Raw genomic sequence first — 21,622 nt, 5'->3', positions numbered from 1 at the left:
GCCAGCTGAACCTTTCTCTCGGTGGTCCATCGATATCTCCTGCTACCTGTGGCCCCCTGGACCAAAGCTGTGCGGTCACTGAGAGAGCCCCCGGTGTGGGTCAGGACTGAATGTTGAGCCCCGGTGTCCACCAGGAAGGTCACTGGCTGCCCCCCAATCTTGAGAGTTATCCTAGGCTCAGGGGGGGGCTCCTGGCCTTGACCTCCCTAATCCTCCAGATTGAGGAGGTCCGTGGCCCTTGACTTAGGCTTCCGAGACTCTTGAGGCTTCTTTGGGCAGTCACGAGCCCAATGTCCTCTCTCTCTACAGTAAGCACACTGGTCTTTGTCCAGTGGTGGCTTTCTCCGATCTCTCTTCCTAACTCCCTCGCTGACCTGTCCCTGAGATACTACAGTGGCCAGGACTTTAGTTATTTCCCTATGACGCTTTTTATCTCTCTCTTCCTGCCTCTGCCATAATCTCTCTTCCCGCTCTTCAGGAGTTTCTCTCTTATTAAACACTTTTTCTGCCTCTCTCAATAAATCTGACAAACTGAGTGAATGCAATCCTTCTAGTCTCTGTAACTTGGCCCTTATATCTGGACTTGACTGATAGATGAAAGACAGTATGACACCCGGCGCCTGTCCTGGATCTTCTGGATCGTACGGGGTATACATTCTGTATGCCTCTCTAAGTCTTTCTAAGAACGCTGCCGGCGTTTCCTCCTTTCCCTGGGTTACATTTCTAACCTGGGCCAGATTGGTAGGGCGTCTAGCTGCCCCTCGGAGACCCGCCAAGAGCAACTGGCGATAGAGACGTAGGTGCTCCCTACCTTCCGGGGTCGCGAAGTCCCAGTTCGGGCGGGTGAGGGGAAAGGCTGCGTCAATGATATTAGGCAATTGGGTGGGTCTTCCATCTTCTCCTGGAACCCGCTTCCGAGCCTCCAGGAAGACCCGCTGCTTTTCCTCCACCGTCAGGAGGGTCTGCAGTAACTGCTGACAATCTTCCCAAGTGGGCTTGTGGGTCACTAAAATGGACTCAATCAGGTTAGTCAAGGCAACAGGGTCCTTAGAGAAAGGGGGATTATGTTGTTTCCAGTTGTAGAGATCAGACGCTGAAAACGGCCAGTATTGGAGCTGGTGGTTAGGACCTTCCCTAAGGGGAAAGGCTCTGGACTCCTTAGCTGGCTCGTCGCGCTTTCCTCGTAGGCGACCGGCAATTGGGGAGGGAGCCGGAATCTCATCTTCCCTCTCTCTCCTTGGAGGCTGTTCAGGCGCCTCCGGGGGGGCCGTCGGTCCCTCCGGTGCCATTGCAGGGGCCACCGGTCCCTCCGGTGCCCGATTCCCTGGGTATGGTGGTGGGTCCTCTGTGAGGAGGTCAATAAGAGGTGAATTGGGGTCCGGGGGGAGGACGGGAGCCTTAGGGGAATCCTTTCGTGGGAGAACAGGGTAAAGGGAGGAGGAAGGAGAGGCGGGAGGGAGCAGTGGTTTGGCGCTCATCAGTGGCGCCGTCCCTCCTGAGCCCCCTTCCCCAAATCGGGGCTCCCCAGTCGTCCCAGAGCCGGTCGGGGAGCAGTCTCCCGCCGATCCCATCCCCGGCCCCGCCTGAGCGCCGGCACCATAACCTGCGGCCGCCTGCGCGCCCGCCTGCGCGTTCCCACCTCCCACAGTCGCCTGCGCACCCGCCTGCGCGTTCCCACCTCCCACAGTCGCCTGCGCACCCGCCTGCGCGTTCCCACCTCCCACAGTCGCCTGCGCCGGCGCGGCGGCCTGCGGGGAGAGGAAAAGACTTGCTGGTGTGGGGTTAGGGAGGAACAGGGAGTGGGAGGGATCCGCCGATCTGGCTTCCTCGGCCCCGGGATTCGGCGAGCGCTGCTGTTGCCGGGGGGCCGAGGGGAAGAGAAACGGCTTAACCCATGGGGGAGGTTCTGTTGTCAGGAGTCTCCACATGGCAATGTATGGGACCTGGTCCGGGTGGCCCTGGGGACTGGAAGCAAAAACTTTTCCCTCCACCTGTGAAATAAGACTAAGGTTAAAGGTTCCCTGACGAGGCCATCCTACATTCATTTTAACCCAATCGGCCTCGCAAAGAGTGATCCATTTTTTCTTCTTGATTACGACTCCTTCGTTGTTGGCTCGTATCTTTACGTCTGACCAGTGTTTAAGCGTGAGGCTCAAGGGGGTGGTGACAGTCTGTCCCATGGTTGTCTCTAGGAGGAGAACGGTTAAACAGAAAACAAGGAACAACAAACCAATACAAATAACACTGACACGCGCTGCGCGGCTTCGGTTCCAAACCGAAAGCAAAACCTCAGAAGGAGACTGCGAGGGTCCAACCCCCTCTTCTCCAACCAGCACAACGTATCCCTCTGATACGTGAGTGGCCCCAAAAAACCGTGCCCCAGAGGGCAATACAGACCGTGCCTCAGAAGGCACTTCAGACCGTGCCTCAGAAGGCACTTCAGACCGTGCCTCAGAAGGCACTTCAGACCGTGCCTCAGAAGGCACTACAGATTCCCGTGGAATTCCTTCCAGGGTTTCAGATTTCCCTAGGACGTCTCCTAGGGTTCAGCGGCGAAGTCCAGGCCCGTCGGCCCCCTCTTTCAGATCCACTGACACAGACAGATTATCAGACGCAGGCGCGGAGACAAACAAACAACATTCAACACTTAGGCAAACAGACAACACTCAGACTGGACAGGGATGACATAAACCAAGGCCGGCCGGCTTACCTCCTGATGGTGGGTCGGTGGTCCCAGGGAGGGGTCTCAATCCCCGTACGGGCCACCAAATGAAAGACCCCCAGGGGAGATCTTCCCTCAGGGAGAGACCCCGGACCCGGGAAACACACCGAAACCACAGATCAGATGCAAACAGCAAGAGGCTTTATTAAATGCACAGGTACCTGGGGCCAAGTCTCTCAGAAGACTTGCGCGCCTACCGAGGGCAAAGGGGACTTTTTATGGGATTTCAGGGGCAGAGGCGCGGCTACAGAAGCGAGAAGCATAGTTACAGGGTCCCTATTGGCTGTTTTACAGAGGGCCAGGGTGAACTTGGGGTCGCGTTCTTTAATTATCAGAAGTTTGATGTGTGGCTGACTTGGCCTTGCCCAGGCCAGCTGCCTATTCTTCAAGGCCAGGGGCCCGCCATAAAATATCAACTGTCTTACTCCCAAGGCTGCTGACCCAATTATCCCCTATCTTAGGCCCGATGGCTGACCATAGTTATCTTTTTCTTCCAAGGCCGGCTGGCTAGTTAGTCACAGCTGTGAACTCCTGTTTTTCTGATTCCTGCAGAATGGCGTTTCTAAGGCCAAGTTATTGGGGGGGCATAACATCGGCCCAACGCCCCATATCCTCATAATGGAGCGGGGGTCTTTCAGGACATTTAGTACCACCCTGACCCTCCACTGTTATTCAGGTTTCTTGGGGTAAGAACAGCTTTAGCTCTCTTTGGCCACACCAGCTGTCTGTCTCCAGCTTCATCTAAGTTTGCCCAGTGCTCCCACAGGCAACTCCTAGTTCCTGACTCCCCCTCTAACCCCTTAGACCTTTACTAAACCTATCATTACCTTTCCTAGGACTCATATTAACTCAATTAATTACCATCTACCATAATTACTTGATACTGAGCCACATATTCAAGATACAGCATCTAGATTCATCCCCCAGCCTCCATGTTGGAAATCATCCTTCTTGTGTGTCAGCTATGTCCAAGTTACGTACAATAGCTTTTGGAGACACTATGAAGAACAAACAGGAAGTTGACAGACTTGCCAGATGACTAGATGCTACCTATGCTCAAACAGGGGGGGTGCCGGAGGACACACTCACAGGCTGTGAGGGAAGGCAGTGATGTAATCCCACTCTGTCTGTAGACACACAACACCTTTCTCCTCTTTTGGGCTGGCTACTCAAGAGAACTAGTCACTGGCTTCGACACTCAGATACAGAACCCCAAATTCAGGAGACTCATGGAGAAATGAAGACTTCCAGGCTCTGTGGGTAGCTCTCCTGGTGCTTTTTTTTTTTTTTTCAATGATAACACCAGAAAATGCAACAAGTCCCAGATTCTTTTTAGGAAGCGAGGGAGCTGTTTCGCCCTTCTTAGCTTCCCTAGGAGTCTCCACAGCCCAGCACCACCTGACCAAAATTAACCATAGAGGTTTTGGAGGACTGAGGCCAGACAGAGAGGTAGAAAGTAGTAAGTCAGGACTTAGGGAAGATCTCAGCCTTTTTTTTTGGGGGGGGGATGGAGGAATGGAAGAGGTAAGAGGTCACTGGTGGCTTCTCTGCTGCTTCTCTGATCATTCAGGTTCTTACACCATATCTGACTCCCAATTTTTTTATTGATAAAGAATAATTGGATAAATGCTTCATTTTACCAAAAAGTCTCAACATATTTTCTGGTCTCCTTCCTTTCCCTCTTTCTGTTTTTCTAGATGAGCTGTGCATGATTCAAGATAACTATCTTACAACTAACTAACTAACTAACCAACCAACCTAACTTACTCATTGTGCACCAAGATCTACCCCTGATGATACTTCCAGCCTGTCCATTAAAGCAGTGGCTTGCAGAAATGAGTCATTGCCTTACCCCAGGGCTGCCCTTATCATTATGCCAAAGAAAGAAGGTACAAACAGTTAAAAACAGGAACAGAGGTAAGAGAAAAATGTAAAAGGAGAGTTAATGTTTCTAGAGGGTGGACAAGGCTTGGATAAACATCTCAGATCTTATACTGGTTGGTCTGTGAGACTATCAGGGTAACAAAGCTGATACAATTGTAGTAAAATGCAGATGAAGCTAGAGGTCTGGGAGGACGAAGGGAAGTTCCAGGACATACTAAAGTCAACAAACCAACACATGTGGTCCTGGAGATGGCGACGGAAGCCACTTTGATGATCTCAGAAGTGATGAAGACACCGATGACACCAAACCCTCCATCTACACTGTGTTGTAAATCCTCTAAGGCCATTCTACGTAGTCTTTCAAACCATTAAGAGTGAAATTTCACTTAGCTAGAGCACAGTGTGTTGAAGCATTAATTTTTATTTTAAAATATTCTTTGAAAACTGCATGTTAATGCTTTGTTTTTCAGTGTAATGGGATTTAGGGTGAAACATTATAATGAACCCTTCAAAAGAAAGGGAAAAAAAAAGCCTTTCCATCGTTGGCTACTTTCTTTCTGGCAAATGAATGTCTTCAATTAATTGTCTGCCCCAGTTCCAGAAAATCTGCTTACCCAGCTTTAGTTTCTCATCAGTAGATGCTCTTTTGAGATTTTTTTCATCAAGTTTAAGGACAGCATAAATCCACATGTGGAGCCAAAGAAAACAGAACTATTTTCCATATTTAATAGACAGATTGTTTTTGTACTAACTTTCGTATCATTGTTTTTGTACTAACTTTCAGATCTTATACACTTATTTTATCATTTACATCACCCCGCCACCCAAACATATCAAACATTGAGTGTCTAATCATGGGTAGGTATTTTGAGTGTGCAAAATTAGTGCTTGTAGAAACTAAACATTAGGCGTTAACCAGTTACCTTGACATTAGAAGCACTGATGTACTAATTGAGAGTATTTTTATTTGATGTTTGCTTTTGTAAGGCATACCTAAAAATAAGACTTGAAAACAAGATAAGAAATAAGTATGTTGTTCTAATATTTACATAGAAAACCTTTAAAATACAGTTTTTGTTTTTGTTTTTTTGTTTTTTTGTTTTTTTTTTGGTTTTTCTTTTAATTTTTTTCTTTTAGTTTGTTTGTTTGTTTGAGACGGGGTTTCTCTGTGTAGCTTTGGAGCCTGTCCTGGAACTCATTCTGTACATCAGGCTGGCCTCGAACTCACTGAGATCTGCCTGCCTTTACCTCCCAGTTGCTGGGATAAAAGGCATGCACCACCACTGCCCAGCTAAATTTTTTAAAAAATTTTACTTTAAGTGCAAGTATGTGTGTGTGTGTGTGTGTGTGCGTGCGTGCGTGCGTGCGTGCGTGCGTGCGTGCGTGTGTGTGTGTGTGTGTGTGTGTGTGTGTGTGTGTGTACACCATATGTATGCAGGTTTCCACAAAGACATTGCTAATTCCCCTAGAACTTGATTTACAGGTGGTTGTGAGCTCCCATGTGGGTTCTGGGAACTGAGTTCAGGTCCTCTACAAGAGCAATAAGTACTCTTAATCACTAAGCTGTCTCTTCAGCCCTTCACACATTTTAAACATTTGTGTGTTTGTGTGTGTGTGTCAGGGGGACCTGCATGCCATGATGTGCACTTGGGGGTCAGAAGCCAACTTGGGGCAATGGGCTCTCTCCTTTCTCCACGTGGTGTTCCAAGGTTCTAACTCGGGTCATCAGGCTCGGTGACATGAACCTTTTCCTGCCCAGCCATCTTGCCAGCCCAAGACCATTTTTAATAATACATTAAATATTTTTCACTTTGCTAAACGGGTTACATAAAGAGGTGCTGTTTTATTTACAGTGCCATCTGCTGTAACTCTCAGTTTGGGTCTTTATGGTTGATCAAGCAGCAATGTAAAAACAAATAGCTGATTTTTATAATAAATTCTATAATCTAAGCTTTTCTCAAAATAAACCTAGGTCAAGGGAAAATCAGCCAAATCTTAATGAAGTGGTTTCTGAATGGAAGCGTCTCAGAAATAGAAATATAACAAAAACATGTTGGCATTTAAAAAAAAACAAAACCGAAAAAATTCCCCTTGTTGGTGACAGCCAGGCGCCAGGGTAAAAGAACTGCATGTCCTCACGTCTCCTGAAGATAAGAAAGACCAGAAATAAGTAAGCAGAATTTGTCCCGCTTTAGTGAAAAACCCATAAAGAGAAATGATTCATGGGGAGGTATGGCCTTTGGCTGGTTGTTCCTTTCTTCTGCCTGTCTGGAATCGAGAGGCAGTGATCAGACCCGTAGCCACTGGAGACAGAAGCTGCATACCAAAACTGGAGGCCTCAGCCTCTGAGGGCAATGTGCACAGTGTGTGAGCTTGTGTGTGAGATGTGACTAGTTCACAGCCAAGCACTGAGAATATCCTTCAAAATGGACCAGATAGTTACAGCCACAGGATGTCTGTTTGGATTTTAAGGTATTTTGACAGGAAGGGACAGAATTTCTCTATATGTACATGAAGAGATGAGAAACTAATACAATGTCCCCATAACAACCATTAAATTAATCTAACATTCTGCCACTTTTGTCTTTTCTGGCAACCTATATTTACCTTGCCAAATCCTTCCAGTATCTCCCAAGTTTAGTCTCCTATACAAGCACATAGCTGTTATCTTCCATAAGTCCCTACTTTTGATCACTGAACCTTTCCAGTGGATTACATTACTGTTCCAATTACTTCCTTTCCCCTTCTGTGTAGGAGATAATACTCCCCTGCTGGCTCCAAGGCCCAGGGAACATCATGGAAGGGAGGGCAGAATGAAAGATGGAGAGGAGTGCTATGAAACACTGTCTTCCGATAATGGGCGGCCATCACAATGAGGAACACTCACAGCTGTAACCACATGCACAAGACCTGTGCCAAGAAAAACAAGGTATGGAAGTAGGTACAGGAGAAGAGTTGGGGAAGAAGGGGGCTCATGAGGGGTGTGAGATAGATAAAGACAATAATGGGGAGTAACCATGATCACAGAACATTGTGTTGTTGTTTGTTTTTGCTCTTTTATGGGGCCCGCCACCCAGCTCCCAAATAAATCACACAGAGAGGCTTATTCTTAATTATAAATGCCCCGCCTTAGCTTGGCTTGTTTCTTGCCAGCTTTCCTTAACTTAACTTATCCTATCTACTTTTTACCTCTGGGCTTTTCCCGTTCTCTTGCTTCTGTAAATCTTACTCTTAAGTGGCTTGCTGCGTAGCTGGGTGGCTGGCCCCTGGAGTGCTCTTCCTTCTCTGGCTACTTTTCCTCTTTTCACTCCTCCATCTCTCTTTTCCTTCTGTATATTCTTTCTGCCTGCCAGCCCCGCCTATCCTTTCTCCTGCCCCGCTATTGGCCATTCAGTTTATTAGACCATCAGGTGTGTTAGACAGGCACAGTAACACAGCTTCACGGAGTTAAACAAATGCAACACAAACAAAAGTAACAAACCTTAAAATAATATTCTACAACATATGTGTATGAAACTGACAAAAATAGAAAAAATAATGAACAACAACAACAAAAAAGATGCTGCACCACCCAGTGGTGAAACTTCTCAAATCACTTCCTGGATTTTGTATTGAGACAATCTGGGGATCAAAATGCCTCCCTGAAGAAAAAGCAGTAATGAGCAAGAAATAAACTCAAAAGACAGTGGTGATTAATGACAGCTTATAATTAGACTACCCCCAGTGTGTTTATAGCAGTTTTGAAGGTAGTACTGAGTCAGAATTTGTACACTCACTATGTTTGGTTTGACTTTCAAGTCCATTTCAATCTGGAACAGCATGCTGGGAGTTTTTGTCAACTTGACACAAATTGGTGAAGAGGTGACCTCGGCTGAAGAATTGTCTCCATTAGGCTGGGCTTGGGCCTATCTGTGGGAGCATTTTCTTGATTAATGTTCCATGTGGGAAAGCCCAGCCCACTACAGACAGTGCCAATCCTGGGCAGGTGGCCCTGGATTGTGTAAGAAAGCAAACTGGGCCGGTGGCACATGCTTATTATTCCAGTACTCAGGAGGCAGAGGAGGAAGGACCTCTGTGAGTTCGAGGCCAACCTGGTCTACACAGTGAGTTTCAGTTTCAAGACACCTAGAGATACATAGTGAGACCTTGTACTTAAAAAAAAAAAAAAAAAAAAAAAAAAAAAAAAAAAAAAAGATGGGGGAGGGGAGGGAAGGGAAGAGAAGGAAGAAAGCAAACTGAACAGCAAGCCAGCTTTCCATGTTCCGGCCTCCAAGTCCCTGCCTTGACTTCCTTTGACACTGGGCTGTAACCTGTAAGTCAAACAACCCCTTTCCTCCCCAAGTTGTTTTGAGTCACGGTGTCTCACCACAACAATGATAACCCTGACTAAGATAACCATGACAACTGTATTATTAGAGTACAGGTTTTCTCCCCCAGGCTTTCTCTTGGATGCCAGGAAGTGAGCTCCCCACCACCACCACGGTGAACTGGAATCATAAGCTGGATAAGTTCTTCCTATTTGGGCTTATTTATCACAGCAGCAGGAGTCTAACACAACCAAGAGGAATAAGTGAGACACAAAAAGCTGCATTTTTTCTCTCATATGTGGACCCTAAAAAAAAATGCGTGTAACTAGAAGAGGAAATATTAAGAAAAGGAATGGGATCGAGCAGAATATGTGTGATGGACAGGGGAGTATAACAGGGGATGAATATAATCAGAATATGTTACATGCATGTATGAACATGATGTCCATTATTTTGTACAACTGCCACACACTAATAAAAACATTCATAAAACAAACACAGTAGAACATTGGTAATGGCCCGAATTCCTGGAGACTCCTGTGGTGAATCCTACCTCATTTGTGGCAGAAACCAGGAACGTAAACACAGTTTTAAGTTCAATTCACAAACCAATAGAAACCTCAGAACCACTACAAAACAACTAGATAAGTGGATGGGAAGAAAGTAGGAGTTTCTGGACAAGTCATTACTAGGATTTGGTGTACATCTTGACACAAACCTATGCAGTACACCTACCCAGTAACTATGCTAACTTACCCTACCGTCCTAGTATGCACGCTGAGGTTTTCATCTATGTTTTTTCTTTTTTAACTTTTTAAGTCTTAGGAGATGAGACAGGTGTGGCAGAGATGGCTTATTGGTTAAGTGCACTTGCTGCTGTTCCAGAGGACTGGAGTTCAATCCCCTGTACCCACATCTGGGGTCTCACAAACAACTGTAACTCCAGCTCCAAGGGACCTCACACCCTCCTCTGGTCTTCTTGAGTACACAAGCAATAAAAAAGAAAGTCTCTTTTAAAAAGATGCAAAGAGAAAATTATTTAAAAGAAAGAAAATACACTGTTGCTTGGCTCATACTTGAAAAGGTTCCGAAAGAAGCATGGGACTTGGCAATTTCAAAAGTATCCTCCAATTTTAAGATGTGGGGAAGATTGTGACCCACCGGTTCAATACTTCAGTCAACTCTAACCAACCTTGTATGTCTGTCATGTTGGGCTGACCAGGATCTCCAGTGGTGGTAGGTTTTAGCACAATCAATGGCACTGGCTTGGTGACTGGCTGAAGGTAGCGAGTGCTCTGCTTATGACTGTGTTTTTCTTTTTTGTGACTAGCAAGCAATTTGGGAGACAATAACACCAGATTTGGAGAACATGGAGTATTTTCACAAATTATATAAATCAGTTTTAGTATCCATTCCTGATCCACATTTGAATTATTTCATAGAAAACCCTGATCATCTGAGCCCTCCATTCCATATTTGAAGCTAGTCAGCATTCTTCTGTAAAGTGCTTTCCCTCATCAGCTGGCATTGAATTATAACTGAGACACAAGGCAAATGCCTTGTTTCTTTTAATAACCAATCACCAGGCTGGGCTGTGGTGGCACGCCTTTAATCCCAGCACTTGGGAGGCAGAGGCAGAGGCAGAGGCAGATCTCTGTGAGTTCAAGGACAGCCTGATCTATAGAGTGAGATCCAGGACAGGCTCCAAAGCTACACAGAGAAACCCTGTCTTGAAAAACAAAACAAAGCCGGGCGGTGGTGGCGCACGCCTTTAATCCCAGCACTTGGGAGGCAGAGCCAGGCGGATCTCTGTGAGTTCGAGGCCAGCCTGGGCTACCAAGTGAGTTCCAGGAAAGGCACAAAGCTACACAGAGAAACCCTGTCTCGAAAAACCAAAAAAAAAAAAAAAAAAAAAAAGAAAAACAAAACAAAAAAACAAAGAAGTTAGTGTAACAATTACCTCCAACACCATCAAACACAGCTTTCCTTGTTTGGGTATTGTTATGGTGTTGTGGGCTTTGTTTGGCCTTTGCTGTGTGTCATAATCAATCACCGCAGTTCTTACTGATGCTCCAATCATCTCTAATCTGCCTGGTGGAAGCACTCCTCACAAAGGCTCATTTTTATCACATCCTCTTATTACTCTGAGCAGTTCTCTCCCTTCTGCTGCAACGTGTGTCTTAGCCTCACTTTGTGTTTTCTGTGACACAGCTAACTTGGAGGTGGTTATTGCTTCTAGGAATTTACTCTCATGAGGAGTGGCGTTGGCAACCAAGAACCGACGCTTGCTGCTTACAGGGTGCCATTTCATCCGTGTCAATGGGCAAAGCTGGGAAACGCATCTTTAAAATGCATGAGCTCAAGCCTGGGCAGATGGCTCAGTAATTAAAATGCTTGCCAGGCAAGCAGGGAGACCCAAGTTCAAATTCCCAGCATTCACATAACTAGTGGGACGTGTAAGTTTATACCTGTAGTCCCAGCACTAGGGAGGCAGAGACAGGAGGCTCCCTATAACTTGCTGGCCACCTAGTCTAGCTGAATCAGCGAGAGACAGTCTCAAAAATTAGGAGGGAACGGGACTGAAGAGGACACCTGATGTCTACCTCTGACTTCCATGTACACATAAACACAGATGTACACAAGCTCATGCACGTACAAAATTACTTTATGTTGATGAGTACAAAATTCACCTAATGCCATATGGCAGGATAGCATGCCTCTGGTATCAGCTACCAGGAACCTGAGGAAGGAAGGTCCCACCATGTGGCTTCCAGGGACCAAACTTAAGTCATCACACTTGGTGTCAAGCACCTTTATAGACTGAGCTGTCCTTTCTTTGTTTAAATCACACTTCTTCGGAACAACCAGTGAATAAAACTGGGAAAAACAAACAAGGTCAATGGGGGAAAATACACAATTGTACAGAAGACTGGTTTCTATTTTATGTTCCTTGTTTAAACTTACCGAGAAGAATCTGGAAGACCCTATCCACAAAGCTGTCAAGTGATAATTTAGTGTATTTCAGTCTTTGCAAGGAATTTATAAATGCTACTTGGAAATGATTTGTAAATGCTATTTAGAAATAAGAGACAAAAGAGTCACAACTACACTTTCAAACTTGGTCACGAAACAACGTTTGACAGCTTCGCGAGAGTGATTTGTTCCAGGCTGGGGTACACAGTCCTGGCAACTTGCTGAGGGGAAGACAGGAGAGTGGAGAGAGAAGCCTCCACCGTGGCTAGAGCGGCCCCGTCGGCGACAGGAACTTCCGGGGTGGGGCCCGTCCAGTGCTTCCCCATGGGGAATGTGGCCTTTCAACGCTGCTGAGATCGGCAGTCGCTTGGCCGCCACTTCCGTTACTTTGAGACGGTTCCTGAGGCTTGGGGTGACCATGGCCAAGAGCAAGTTTGAGTACGTGCGGGACTTTGAGGCTGACGATACCTGCTTGCCACACTGCTGGGTCGTGGTGCGGCTGGACGGCCGGAATTTCCACCGGTGAGCTGATGGGGCGGGAGACCGCGTGCGGCGCCTGCACTTCCGGGAAATGCGCGGCTCCCAGTTACTGGGGTAACGCAGCAGCCAATGAGCACTCAGCATTGAGCGTCACCGGAAGGGCTTGCTACGGTCGGTCAGAATTTGCTGCCCCCTGGCTGGGATACTTAAAAGAAGCCAGATAGTGTAATTAGTGAAGAGCCTGTGCTACTTAAGTAGAAACCAGTTTGCAAGAAATTTGTCGGGGAGAAAAGTCACTTCCCGGGCCACTACTTAAACTTCAGCCAAGTGTGCAACCCTTCTGTTTTCTTTGAGGGCTGACTGTTGAGAGGCCTGCGTAAGCCTAGCTGTGGGCAGGAGTTGATAGTCTATCCCTTTCTCATTGTCAGCTTCCTATTACACGGACTGACTGCACTATAGTCAGTGGGAGAGAGACAAAGTAAACCGATGGGGACTTAGTTTCAATAAAGTGTTACGTTATTGCTAGTTACTATTATTTTCTAACTGTGTAAGTCCATATAGCTATATGTGTACCAAGCACTTAATAAGAGCCAGGCATAATTACATCTTGATCTCCTAATCATCAGGACTATGATTAATGATATGATTAATCATCAGGACATAAGGTAACATCCTCTACCCAGTAAGGTGAACGTCCCAGGAAAGTGAATTGAAGCCCAGCAGTTGTATCCCTTTTTGTCAATTGGTCAAAAGCAAGAAAGAAAAACTTGCAAATTTTTTCGTGTGCTTATTTGTATGTAAGTGTGTGGTCAGTTTTTGGGTGTCACTCCTTATACCTGCCCACCTTGTCTTTTTTGAGACAAGGTCTCTCATGAAACATCCTTAGAACTCACCGAGCCTGGTGGTCATCTAGTCCCAGGAATCCTCTTGTCTCCACCTCCCCAGCATTGGGATCACAAGTGGGTGCCAGAAACACCGCCCCCTTTTATGATTCAGGGATGGAACTTGGTCTTCATATTTATAAGACAGTTTACCTGCTGAGCTATTTCTCCATCTCTGCTGCAGTTCTCAAGGAAACATGTTAAGCTGTAGCTAGCAGCATGCTTGCAGCATCATCCTCTCTTAAGTGCTCTGTGAACTGATGTGGTAATGACAGACTCTCCACCGTCTGTGCCCTTCTCTTTCTTCAATGAAGGTTTGCTGAGAAGCACAACTTTGCAAAACCTAACGACAGTCGGGCTCTCAATCTGATGACCAAATGTGCCCAGACAGTAATGGAGGAGCTGGAGGACATTGTGATTGCATATGGACAGAGTGATGAGTATAGCTTTGTGTTCAGGCAGAAAAGCAATTGGTTTAAAAGAAGAGCCAGGTGGGTTTCAAAGCCAGCCCTCCATTAGGGTGTTCTTTCTCCTGTTCTCTGCTCTTCTGTTTATCTTGATAACAGCTGAGAGCTTAATATTTCAGGTGATGTTGCATCTACAGAGTGCACATTTTCTCTTTTGGCTGTTTCCTTCAATTGAGGTCTGAGCATTCTTGTGCTATCTTTTTTTTTTTCAGATGCTTTCTTTATCTGATTCTTTCCCATCTGTATCCCATCAATCCAGCTCCCTGGCTGACTTACATTGACTATTTAGACTGTAAACAGAGAGTAGAAAAAGAGAGAATTAGTGATTCATAGGTAGCTTGGCCAGTGTCATTTTTTTTCCATGCATTGAAGTATTATTTAAACTTTTAACTAAGAAGATAAATTTGATATTTAATTTGGTAGTATGTTGAAACTCTTAGAGGAATCAAATTATATGATGAATTGGTATGTTTTTGAAATATTGGTTCCTTTTCTTCCAAGACTGAAAACAATACCAAAACCCCAAAAGAAAAACAACAAAATCTTGAACCATAAATTTATACTACATCCTATGGAGGAAAATTTGGAGTGTGCTGGATAGTTTTATGTCAATTTTCTCCAAGCTTAAGGCCTCCCAGAAGGAACCTCACTTAAGAAAATGCCTCCAGAAGATCCAGCTGTAGGCAAGCCTGTCAGGCATTTTCTTAGTTAGTGATTGATAGAGGAAGAAACAGATCATGTGGGTGGTGCCATCCCTGGGCTGGTGGTCCTGGGTTCTGTAAGAAAGCAGGCTGAACAAGCCATGGTGAGAAAGCCAGTAAGCAGCACCACTCCATGGCCTTTGCGTCAGCCCCTGCCTCCAGGCTCCTGCTCTGCATGGGTTCCTGTCCTGACTTCCTTCGATGATGAACAGTGATATGGAAGTGTAAGCCAAATAAACCCATTCCTGCCCAAGTTGCATTTGGTCATGGTGTTTCATTGCAGTAATAGTAACCCTGACCAAGACAGTGAGTAACTTACGTAGAGACAGGCCACATTCAAAACATGCAGCCAGAATGTTGAAAGTTCGTCTTAGCTGAATATCTTTTATCTTCTGGCTGCTTGGACAGTTTGTGTAATTTCTCTGTTGCATCCACAGGTCCTATCTTGGTGTCGAATTAATATCAAACACTTTCTCTTCCCTTCTCCTACCCAACCTGCCTTGCCTTTGCAAGTAAGTTCATGACTCTCGTGGCCTCCCAGTTCGCCTCCAGTTATGTGTTTTATTGGCCGGATTACTTTGAGGACCAGCCCCTTCTGTATCCCCCAGGATTTGATGGAAGAGTCGTGTTGTATCCTAGCAACCAGACCTTGAAGGACTACCTCAGTTGGCGGCAGGCAGACTGTAAGTGGCATGATGGACACAGTTCAAGTCACACACCAAATCTGTACATTAGAGCTGTGGATCTGATACAAGTTGGGCTCATTGATATGTTGTTTGGAGCCAAGCATTTAAAAAAAAGGGGTGGGGGGTTCTCTTCATAGTCTTTCTCTATAGCCCAGGCTGACTTCAAATCCTGCCTCAGCTCTAAAAGGCCTGTGTAATAGTGTGTGTGCCACCACACCCAGCTCGCTCTCATATACTAGTTAACAATATTTGCAAAGTTAGGTGATTTTACAGGAAAATGACCTGTAGTTGTTTGTACTCTGTGTGTGTGTGTGCAAATGAATGTTTCTATGTGATGTATGTGTGCATGCATGTGCTTACATGTGCTTGCCTCTACAAGTGTTGTAGAGCCAGAGGAGGAAGTGGGATGTCCTGCTCTGTCACTCTGCTCTGCCTTATTCCTGGAGCAAGTCTGGCAGCCAGCACGCCCAGAGATCCTCCTTATCTCCAACAGCTCTGGGGTTCCAGGTACATGTAGCTGTGCCCAAACTCAGGTCCTCTGGCTTGCACAGTAAGAACTCTTACCCATTTAGCCATTTCTCCAGCTCCTGTTTGCTTTTTAAAATCTAAAGATAAGGCAGTCTTGCATTTCCACGCAGTTTATGCAGAGCCTGTGTGGTGGCGGCTCCTTTTTTGCTTTGAAACACAAACTCACAGAGACACACACATGAAATAGTATGAATCCGGTAGCTTGAAAAATGTTTCTAGAATGAACACTTAAGTCAACATATTTGCATAAGGCTTTACTGAAATGACCACTTGAAGCTGGCTTTAGGAAATACGTTTTACATGCCTAGCCCTTTGCCCATCTGTTCCCTGTGTAGGCAGACTGGGCAAGCCACTGAACGTCTCTGAGATCTGTGTACTCTAAAGTGGAGAGAAGCTGGGTTGTGGGTTCCTGGAAGCATAAATAGTCTATATATAAAACAAAGTATATATACTATAATACATAATAATATATGTTTATATATAACTATGATTCAGTATATATATAAATGTTATTTTGTTTTCCTCACAGGTCACATCAATAATCTTTATAATACAGTTTTCTGGGCCCTTATCCAGCAGTCTGGACTAACACCAGTCCAAGCCCAGGAGAGATTAAAGGTATAAAGATCCTATGACAGAAACACAGCTGGTTTCTCATAACATTTCTGGAATGTTCTCTGTGGTTCCTTAGCTTTCTTTACAGGTCCATTTTGAAAGGCTATAGAGATCTCGGTGGCAGAAGCTCTTGCCTTGCTTGCTGTCAGTAGGGATGGATTATTACTCCCCCTGGGCTGCTGTGACAGCATGCTTACACTTGGCTCCCCTCTTTAACTGGTGCACGCGCTCCTCTCCTTAATCCTGTGCGGCCTCTTCCCTCATGCCAGGTCCTCTTGGGCTCCTGTTGCTTCTTAGGTTCAGAACCCCTGAGTATAGTGACCGTCAGTGCTCTGGGAGTCAAATAACCCTACTTCTGTGTATCCTTTCCACCTCAGTAAAATTTAGAAGTAATAGTTCTTACCTCATAGGTTTATAGAAAGAACATGCCTTTAATTATGCATTAATCCATGGAGAAGTAAGTGCTGAGTAAGTACTGGCCTTCTTCTGAGATGGCACTGTGGCCTGTGGGGTGACTGGTTCCCCAGTGAGTGACGCACTGTGACAGGTCCTGATAGATCTCCTTTGTGATTACTGAGGTGGTTGTCTTTGCTAATACTGTCAGTAGTGGAGACTTCACACCGGTAGGAACGCCAGCAGCCATGTCTAGTTAGAGCCCACCTCAGAGTTGGCTTCCTCTTAGCAGGGTAAAGATAGCCTTCCTCCGCTTTTTCTTCCCGGAAATCAAGTAAGAAACATTAACACCAAGTTTAGATACAGAGTTCTTGTTTACTGTTAGCAAACCCCACGTAGTCTGGACAGTGCAACTGGGTTTACAGCAGAAGGGGACTTGATGAATGTAGACTAGATTAGATTGTGCTAGCAGGGGCTAGTAATAATCCCCCCTAGATTAGAATGTCAGGGGCTGGGGTATAGCTCAGCAGTAGACTGACTGGAATTTTAATTCAAATGAAAATCCAGTATGATGAGCTCCAACAATCCTCCTGGGTGGTGGGCGTGTAGCAGAAAGACTGACTGAACTTTTCCTCTCTCCGCATTTCCTCAGGGAACTGTGACAGCAGACAAGAATGAGATCCTGTTCTCTGAGTTCCACATCAACTACAATGACGAGCCACAGATGTACAGGAAAGGGACAGTGTTGGTGTGGCAAAAGGTAAGGCTACATATTCACAGAAAGATGGTGGTGAGGACGTGGGAGCCCTAGTCTCCCCCAGGTTGGGTTTTGCCCACCACCCATGTCTGGGTACAGTGCTGGTTGCTAATGTGGCATCGATACTTTCCAATAGGAGACTTCTGGGAGGAACAGTTTGGATGCTCATTTTTTTCAGGGTCGCTGTAAACAGTATCACAGAATTTTAAATTAGTCCTTGTTTTCTGTGTCCTCATATCAAATAAACCCTCTTAACGGGCAAAGTATGAGCTGGAGAGATGGCCCAGCAGTTAAGAGCATTTGTTCCTTTCTAGAGCGCTCGGGTTCAGTTCCCGCCACCCACATGGTGGCTCACCATCATGTGTAACTCTAGTCCCAGGAGATTGAGTACCTCCTTCTGACCTCAGGCACAGCATGCATGTGGTATGCCTATGTACATACACAGAAGCAAAATACTCATACATATAAAGTAAAAATAAGCCAGGCATGGTGGTGTACATCTTTAATCCCAGCACACGGGAGGGAGAGACAGACAGAACTCTGAGTTTTAGGCCAGCCTGGTCTACATAATGAGTTCTAGGCCAGCCAGGGCTACATAGTAAGACTCTGTCTTAAAAAATAAAATAAAATAAATATTTTTTAAGGAGTAGACTATAGATCGGAAGAATTTTGCTTTCATAAAACATTTAAAAAAATACTCTTTCCTGTATCATTAAGTGGTCCATCCACTCCAAGACAGCCAAAGTACTGAGCACTAAGAGATACTATAAAATGGGGATGGAGGTAGCAAAAGAGACTTTGGTTTTCAGCAATTTCCTGAGATTCCCCTAGAAATTCATACTTGCCTTAGTATTCTTGGATGCCTCTATACTTAATTCCACCAATATTTTCTCTGCTCTCCGCTCATAGGCATAATTATTTCTCTAAATTGATTTCTTTTCGTGTTAGTTGTTTCTGAATGAGTACTTTCAAGATCTAAAGGTACCTGAGAGCCACCGGCCCCACTGGCAGCCTCAGCTCATTTATTAGTGTTTTCTTACATGTTTGTTCTTTGGTACATACAGCTTTGGATGCTTATGTGGGCATCTAGATGCCTTCATCTTCCATAGTCAGTGATGACTAGGAAATGAGTCCCCTTTGTTCCTAAGTCTACTGTGTTAGTGGGTGCCTCTGGAGAAACAGAACAATAGGATGAATGTAAATATAAATACGTACTCGTGTGTGTGTGTGTGTGTGTGTGTGTGTGTGTGTGTGTGTGTGTGTGTGTGTGTTATTAAATCAACTTACACAGTATAGTACAACTGCTGTCTCTCACCTAAGAGGATGAGGACCCATTAGTTACCTGGTTCTTGGGCTAGGTGTCTCAGCAGTTAGAGTTGTCCCTCAGGGCCTGTCTCACACTGGCAAGGGAGAGAACCCTGTAATTGCACAGTTCACTGGGCTGGGTGGCTCAGTAGTCCCACCCCAGCACTGAAGACCTACAAGGCTCCTGGGTTGCTGGTCCCAAGTCAGTGATGGGAGCTGGGTTTGGTACCAGAAAGTGCCGCCCACACTGAGAGTCAGGTAAAACAGTCTGGAGAATTCCTCAGTGAGTCTTCCTACGCAGATGATTCTGATTGGTGGCAAGATGACATTAATGCCAGTCATCACAGTCACTTTTCACAATACAGTAAAGTGATCTTTTTACGAGATTTGTTGTTGTTGAAAATTTTGTGTTGCCAAGGATCAACCCAGGGCCTTACATATGCTAGAGAGGAACTCTACCACAAATCTCCAGCCACAGCCTTAAAGTACTGTTTCATTCTGTCTGTTTTTGAGTCAGGGGCTCACTGTGTAGCCCTGGCTGACCTGAAACACACTGTGAAGACTGGGCTAGACTTGAACCCATAAAAATCTGTCTGCCTCTCAAGTGCTGGGATTAAAGGTGTATGCTCCATGCCAACCTAATTTGTATTTCTACTTAGAAAGAAAGATGTCTACCCTGTTGATAAAACTCTTAACAGTCAGTGGCATATTAAGTAAAAAGGTGAATTTCTCCCATAATTCTCTTTGGGTCCCTCTCCCACTCACAACACTGTCCCTACTTTTGCTCATAGGTGGATGAAGTCAAGACACAAGAAATTAGGCTGCCAGAAGAAATGGAGGGGAAAAAGATGACCATAACCCGGACCAGAACCAGGCCGCTGCCCTTGTACTGCGACCTCATTGGGGATGCTTTCTGGAAGGAACACCCGGACATTCTGGAGGAAGGGAACTGACCCAGCACCCTGCAGTTCTGCTCTGCTCACCCATGCAGGGCTCCCTGAGTCTCCCCTCCTTAGGTGGCTCGAGCATGCCTAGCCCCAAGAATACTGGAGGGAGTGACGTGGCTGGAGTTGGGTGGAGACAGAAAAAGAAGCAGTGGACGGGGCGGTGTATCTTACTGTGCTTAAGCAGAATACCTTTTTTTTTTTTAACGGTGTTAGAACATGACTTCTTTGGCTCTTTTCAAAATCATGATCCTATTTTTATAAAAGAACTATTCATGCTTTGCTGGCGGAGTCATTTTTAGCTGTGGTATAAGCCTTACAAAAACCTGTCGCCTCTTTTCACCTCTGAAAGAAGAGGAGCCCAAACTTTACCCTCACCCACCTTTCTTAACTAGAGAATGTGGTGACTGAAAAATCCCACTTCTGACAGCCAAGTACTTGCGCTCATCTTTGGCATGAAGTTAAATATGGGTTCCTGCCTGCACGATGCCTCCAGATTGAGGAATCCCAGGGAACACTTGGGGCTTTGTGCCAGTTCCTCAGGGTGGCAGCTCCAGCCGAACAAAGGAGGAGTGGTTTGGGTGCCCTGCACCGTGCCAGGGTTGATTTTTCTGCAACTGTTAGCATGATCATCATCATCTCCGACCAGGGACATAGTTTCCAATCACTTAACTCTTCTGAAGAAAAGGTATTTTGGGGAGCTATATGTGTGTGTATGAGTGAGGATGGAGAAACAGCTACTCCATGGACACCGGAAGTACTTCAGTTGGAAAAGCTGACTTTGGGTTAGACTTCTGGGCAAGCATTTTCAAATAGCCTCAATGTAGTCAGAACCGTAACATGTGAATTCAGGAGCACCAGGAGGCCTGATGCCGTGGTTTAGCCTAATCCCAGCTCTCAGGAGGTTGAGGCAGGAAGAGCAAACGTTTGAAGCCAAGCTGGACTACATGGCAAGACTGAAAAAGGCTGGAGTTGGGGTTGGGGGCGCTATTGATTTCAGAGTTGGTTTGTTTGTTTGTTTGTTTTTCCCAAGACAGGGTTTTTCTGTGTAGCCTTGGAATTTCAGAGGTTTTAAAGTAGCCCCTCCTGCTGGGTGGTGGTGGTGGTGGTGGTGGTGGTGGTGGTGGTGGTGGTGGTGGTGGTGCACACGTTTAATCCCAGCACTTGGGAGGCAGAGGCAGGCGGATCTTTGTGAGTTCGAGGCCAGCCTGGTCTCCAAAGCGAGTTCCAGGAAAGGCGCAAAGCTACACAGAGAAACCCTGTCTGGGGGCGGGGGGTGAGGGTGGGGGAGCCCCTCCTGCTAATGGTGGGATGGAGTCAGCAAGGGGGCAGAGAGTAGTAATGGGGATCATTTGTTGCCGAGGTGTGTTGGATTCAATAGGAAAGTCAGGTTTCCTCTTGACCTTGTTTTATATTTTAGAGGAAAAAGATTATTTGCCTCCATCAGGAATTAATTAAAAGACAGCCCATGTCCTGCTTCCTGGTCTGGATTGCAGAATTTACAGCCAAGAAGAAAATGTATTTTTGAAAGTGCAGCGTCTGGCCTCATCCCTCACTAATTGACACCCCATCTGCTGATGCCATTTTTTCCCTTCCTGTTCTCCCCACTCCCCAGGAAGAAGCAAGAGAGCTCATGTTTGGTAACTGCTAAAATCTTTTTAAGGGGGGAAAAAAGTATAATAAAGATTTCAACTCCTTGGCCTACTTAATTGGTTTCTACAGAGTGAGTCTAACTTGTGTGTATGTCTTTGAGAAAGTTAGGATGTATGTACCCACATGGCAGACATCCAGAGGCTTCTGGGAACATTTTAAGAGTGTTTGTTTGAATGCTTAATTTTGAAGTGCCAATGTAAGACACCCATGTGAATTTTTGGGACTCAGCAATGTGATTTTTTTTTTAAGCCCAAAGGCTTCTGATACATGGCCGTCAGCATTATAGCATTTTTGGCAAGCAATTCCCTCAGCATGCTGATGAGGCA

At 45.7% G+C, this 21,622-nt stretch overlaps 2 protein-coding genes and 1 long non-coding RNA gene across 12 annotated transcripts; 2 read left to right on the top strand and 1 right to left on the bottom strand.

Annotated features, from left to right (window-relative positions):
• Positions 1–206: 206 nt before the first annotated feature.
• LOC143274555 (uncharacterized) lies at positions 207–3,359 on the bottom strand. Its single transcript, XM_076578199.1, has one exon. It carries the CDS (start codon positions 2,178–2,180, stop codon positions 207–209), a length of 1,974 nt encoding a protein of 657 aa, XP_076434314.1. The 5' UTR covers positions 2,181–3,359.
• An 869-nt stretch (positions 3,360–4,228) lies between these two features.
• On the top strand, positions 4,229–8,146 carry LOC143274557 (uncharacterized). Its single transcript, XR_013053234.1, has 3 exons — positions 4,229–4,639; positions 6,579–6,776; positions 7,361–8,146. It is a non-coding gene; the product is annotated as an uncharacterized LOC143274557 (long non-coding RNA).
• A 4,038-nt stretch (positions 8,147–12,184) lies between these two features.
• On the top strand, positions 12,185–21,344 carry Thg1l (tRNA-histidine guanylyltransferase 1 like). 10 transcript variants are annotated; one of them, XM_006994639.4, is made up of 6 exons: positions 12,185–12,408; positions 13,562–13,738; positions 14,929–15,098; positions 16,159–16,247; positions 17,290–17,397; positions 19,491–21,344. In XM_006994639.4, the coding sequence occupies exons 1-6, from the start codon at positions 12,218–12,220 to the stop codon at positions 19,650–19,652; spliced, it is 897 nt and encodes a 298-aa protein (XP_006994701.1). In that variant the 5' UTR covers positions 12,185–12,217; the 3' UTR covers positions 19,653–21,344. The 10 variants fall into 10 exon arrangements, with proteins under 10 accessions (XP_006994701.1, XP_042139808.1, XP_076434316.1 ...); XM_076578201.1 differs by having other exon boundaries at positions 12,272–12,408; positions 15,024–15,098; positions 19,491–19,924; XM_076578205.1 differs by lacking the exon at positions 12,185–12,408 and adding an exon at positions 12,491–12,537 and having other exon boundaries at positions 15,024–15,098; positions 19,491–19,924.
• The last annotated feature ends 278 nt before the right edge of the window (positions 21,345–21,622 follow it).

The sequence above is a fragment of the Peromyscus maniculatus genome, chromosome 8 (assembly GCF_049852395.1).
Source record: "Peromyscus maniculatus bairdii isolate BWxNUB_F1_BW_parent chromosome 8, HU_Pman_BW_mat_3.1, whole genome shotgun sequence".
Classification (NCBI taxonomy): domain Eukaryota; kingdom Metazoa; phylum Chordata; class Mammalia; order Rodentia; family Cricetidae; genus Peromyscus; species Peromyscus maniculatus.
Note: the sequence above shows the minus strand (reverse complement) of the source record. Positions and strands in the feature narration are given on the sequence as shown.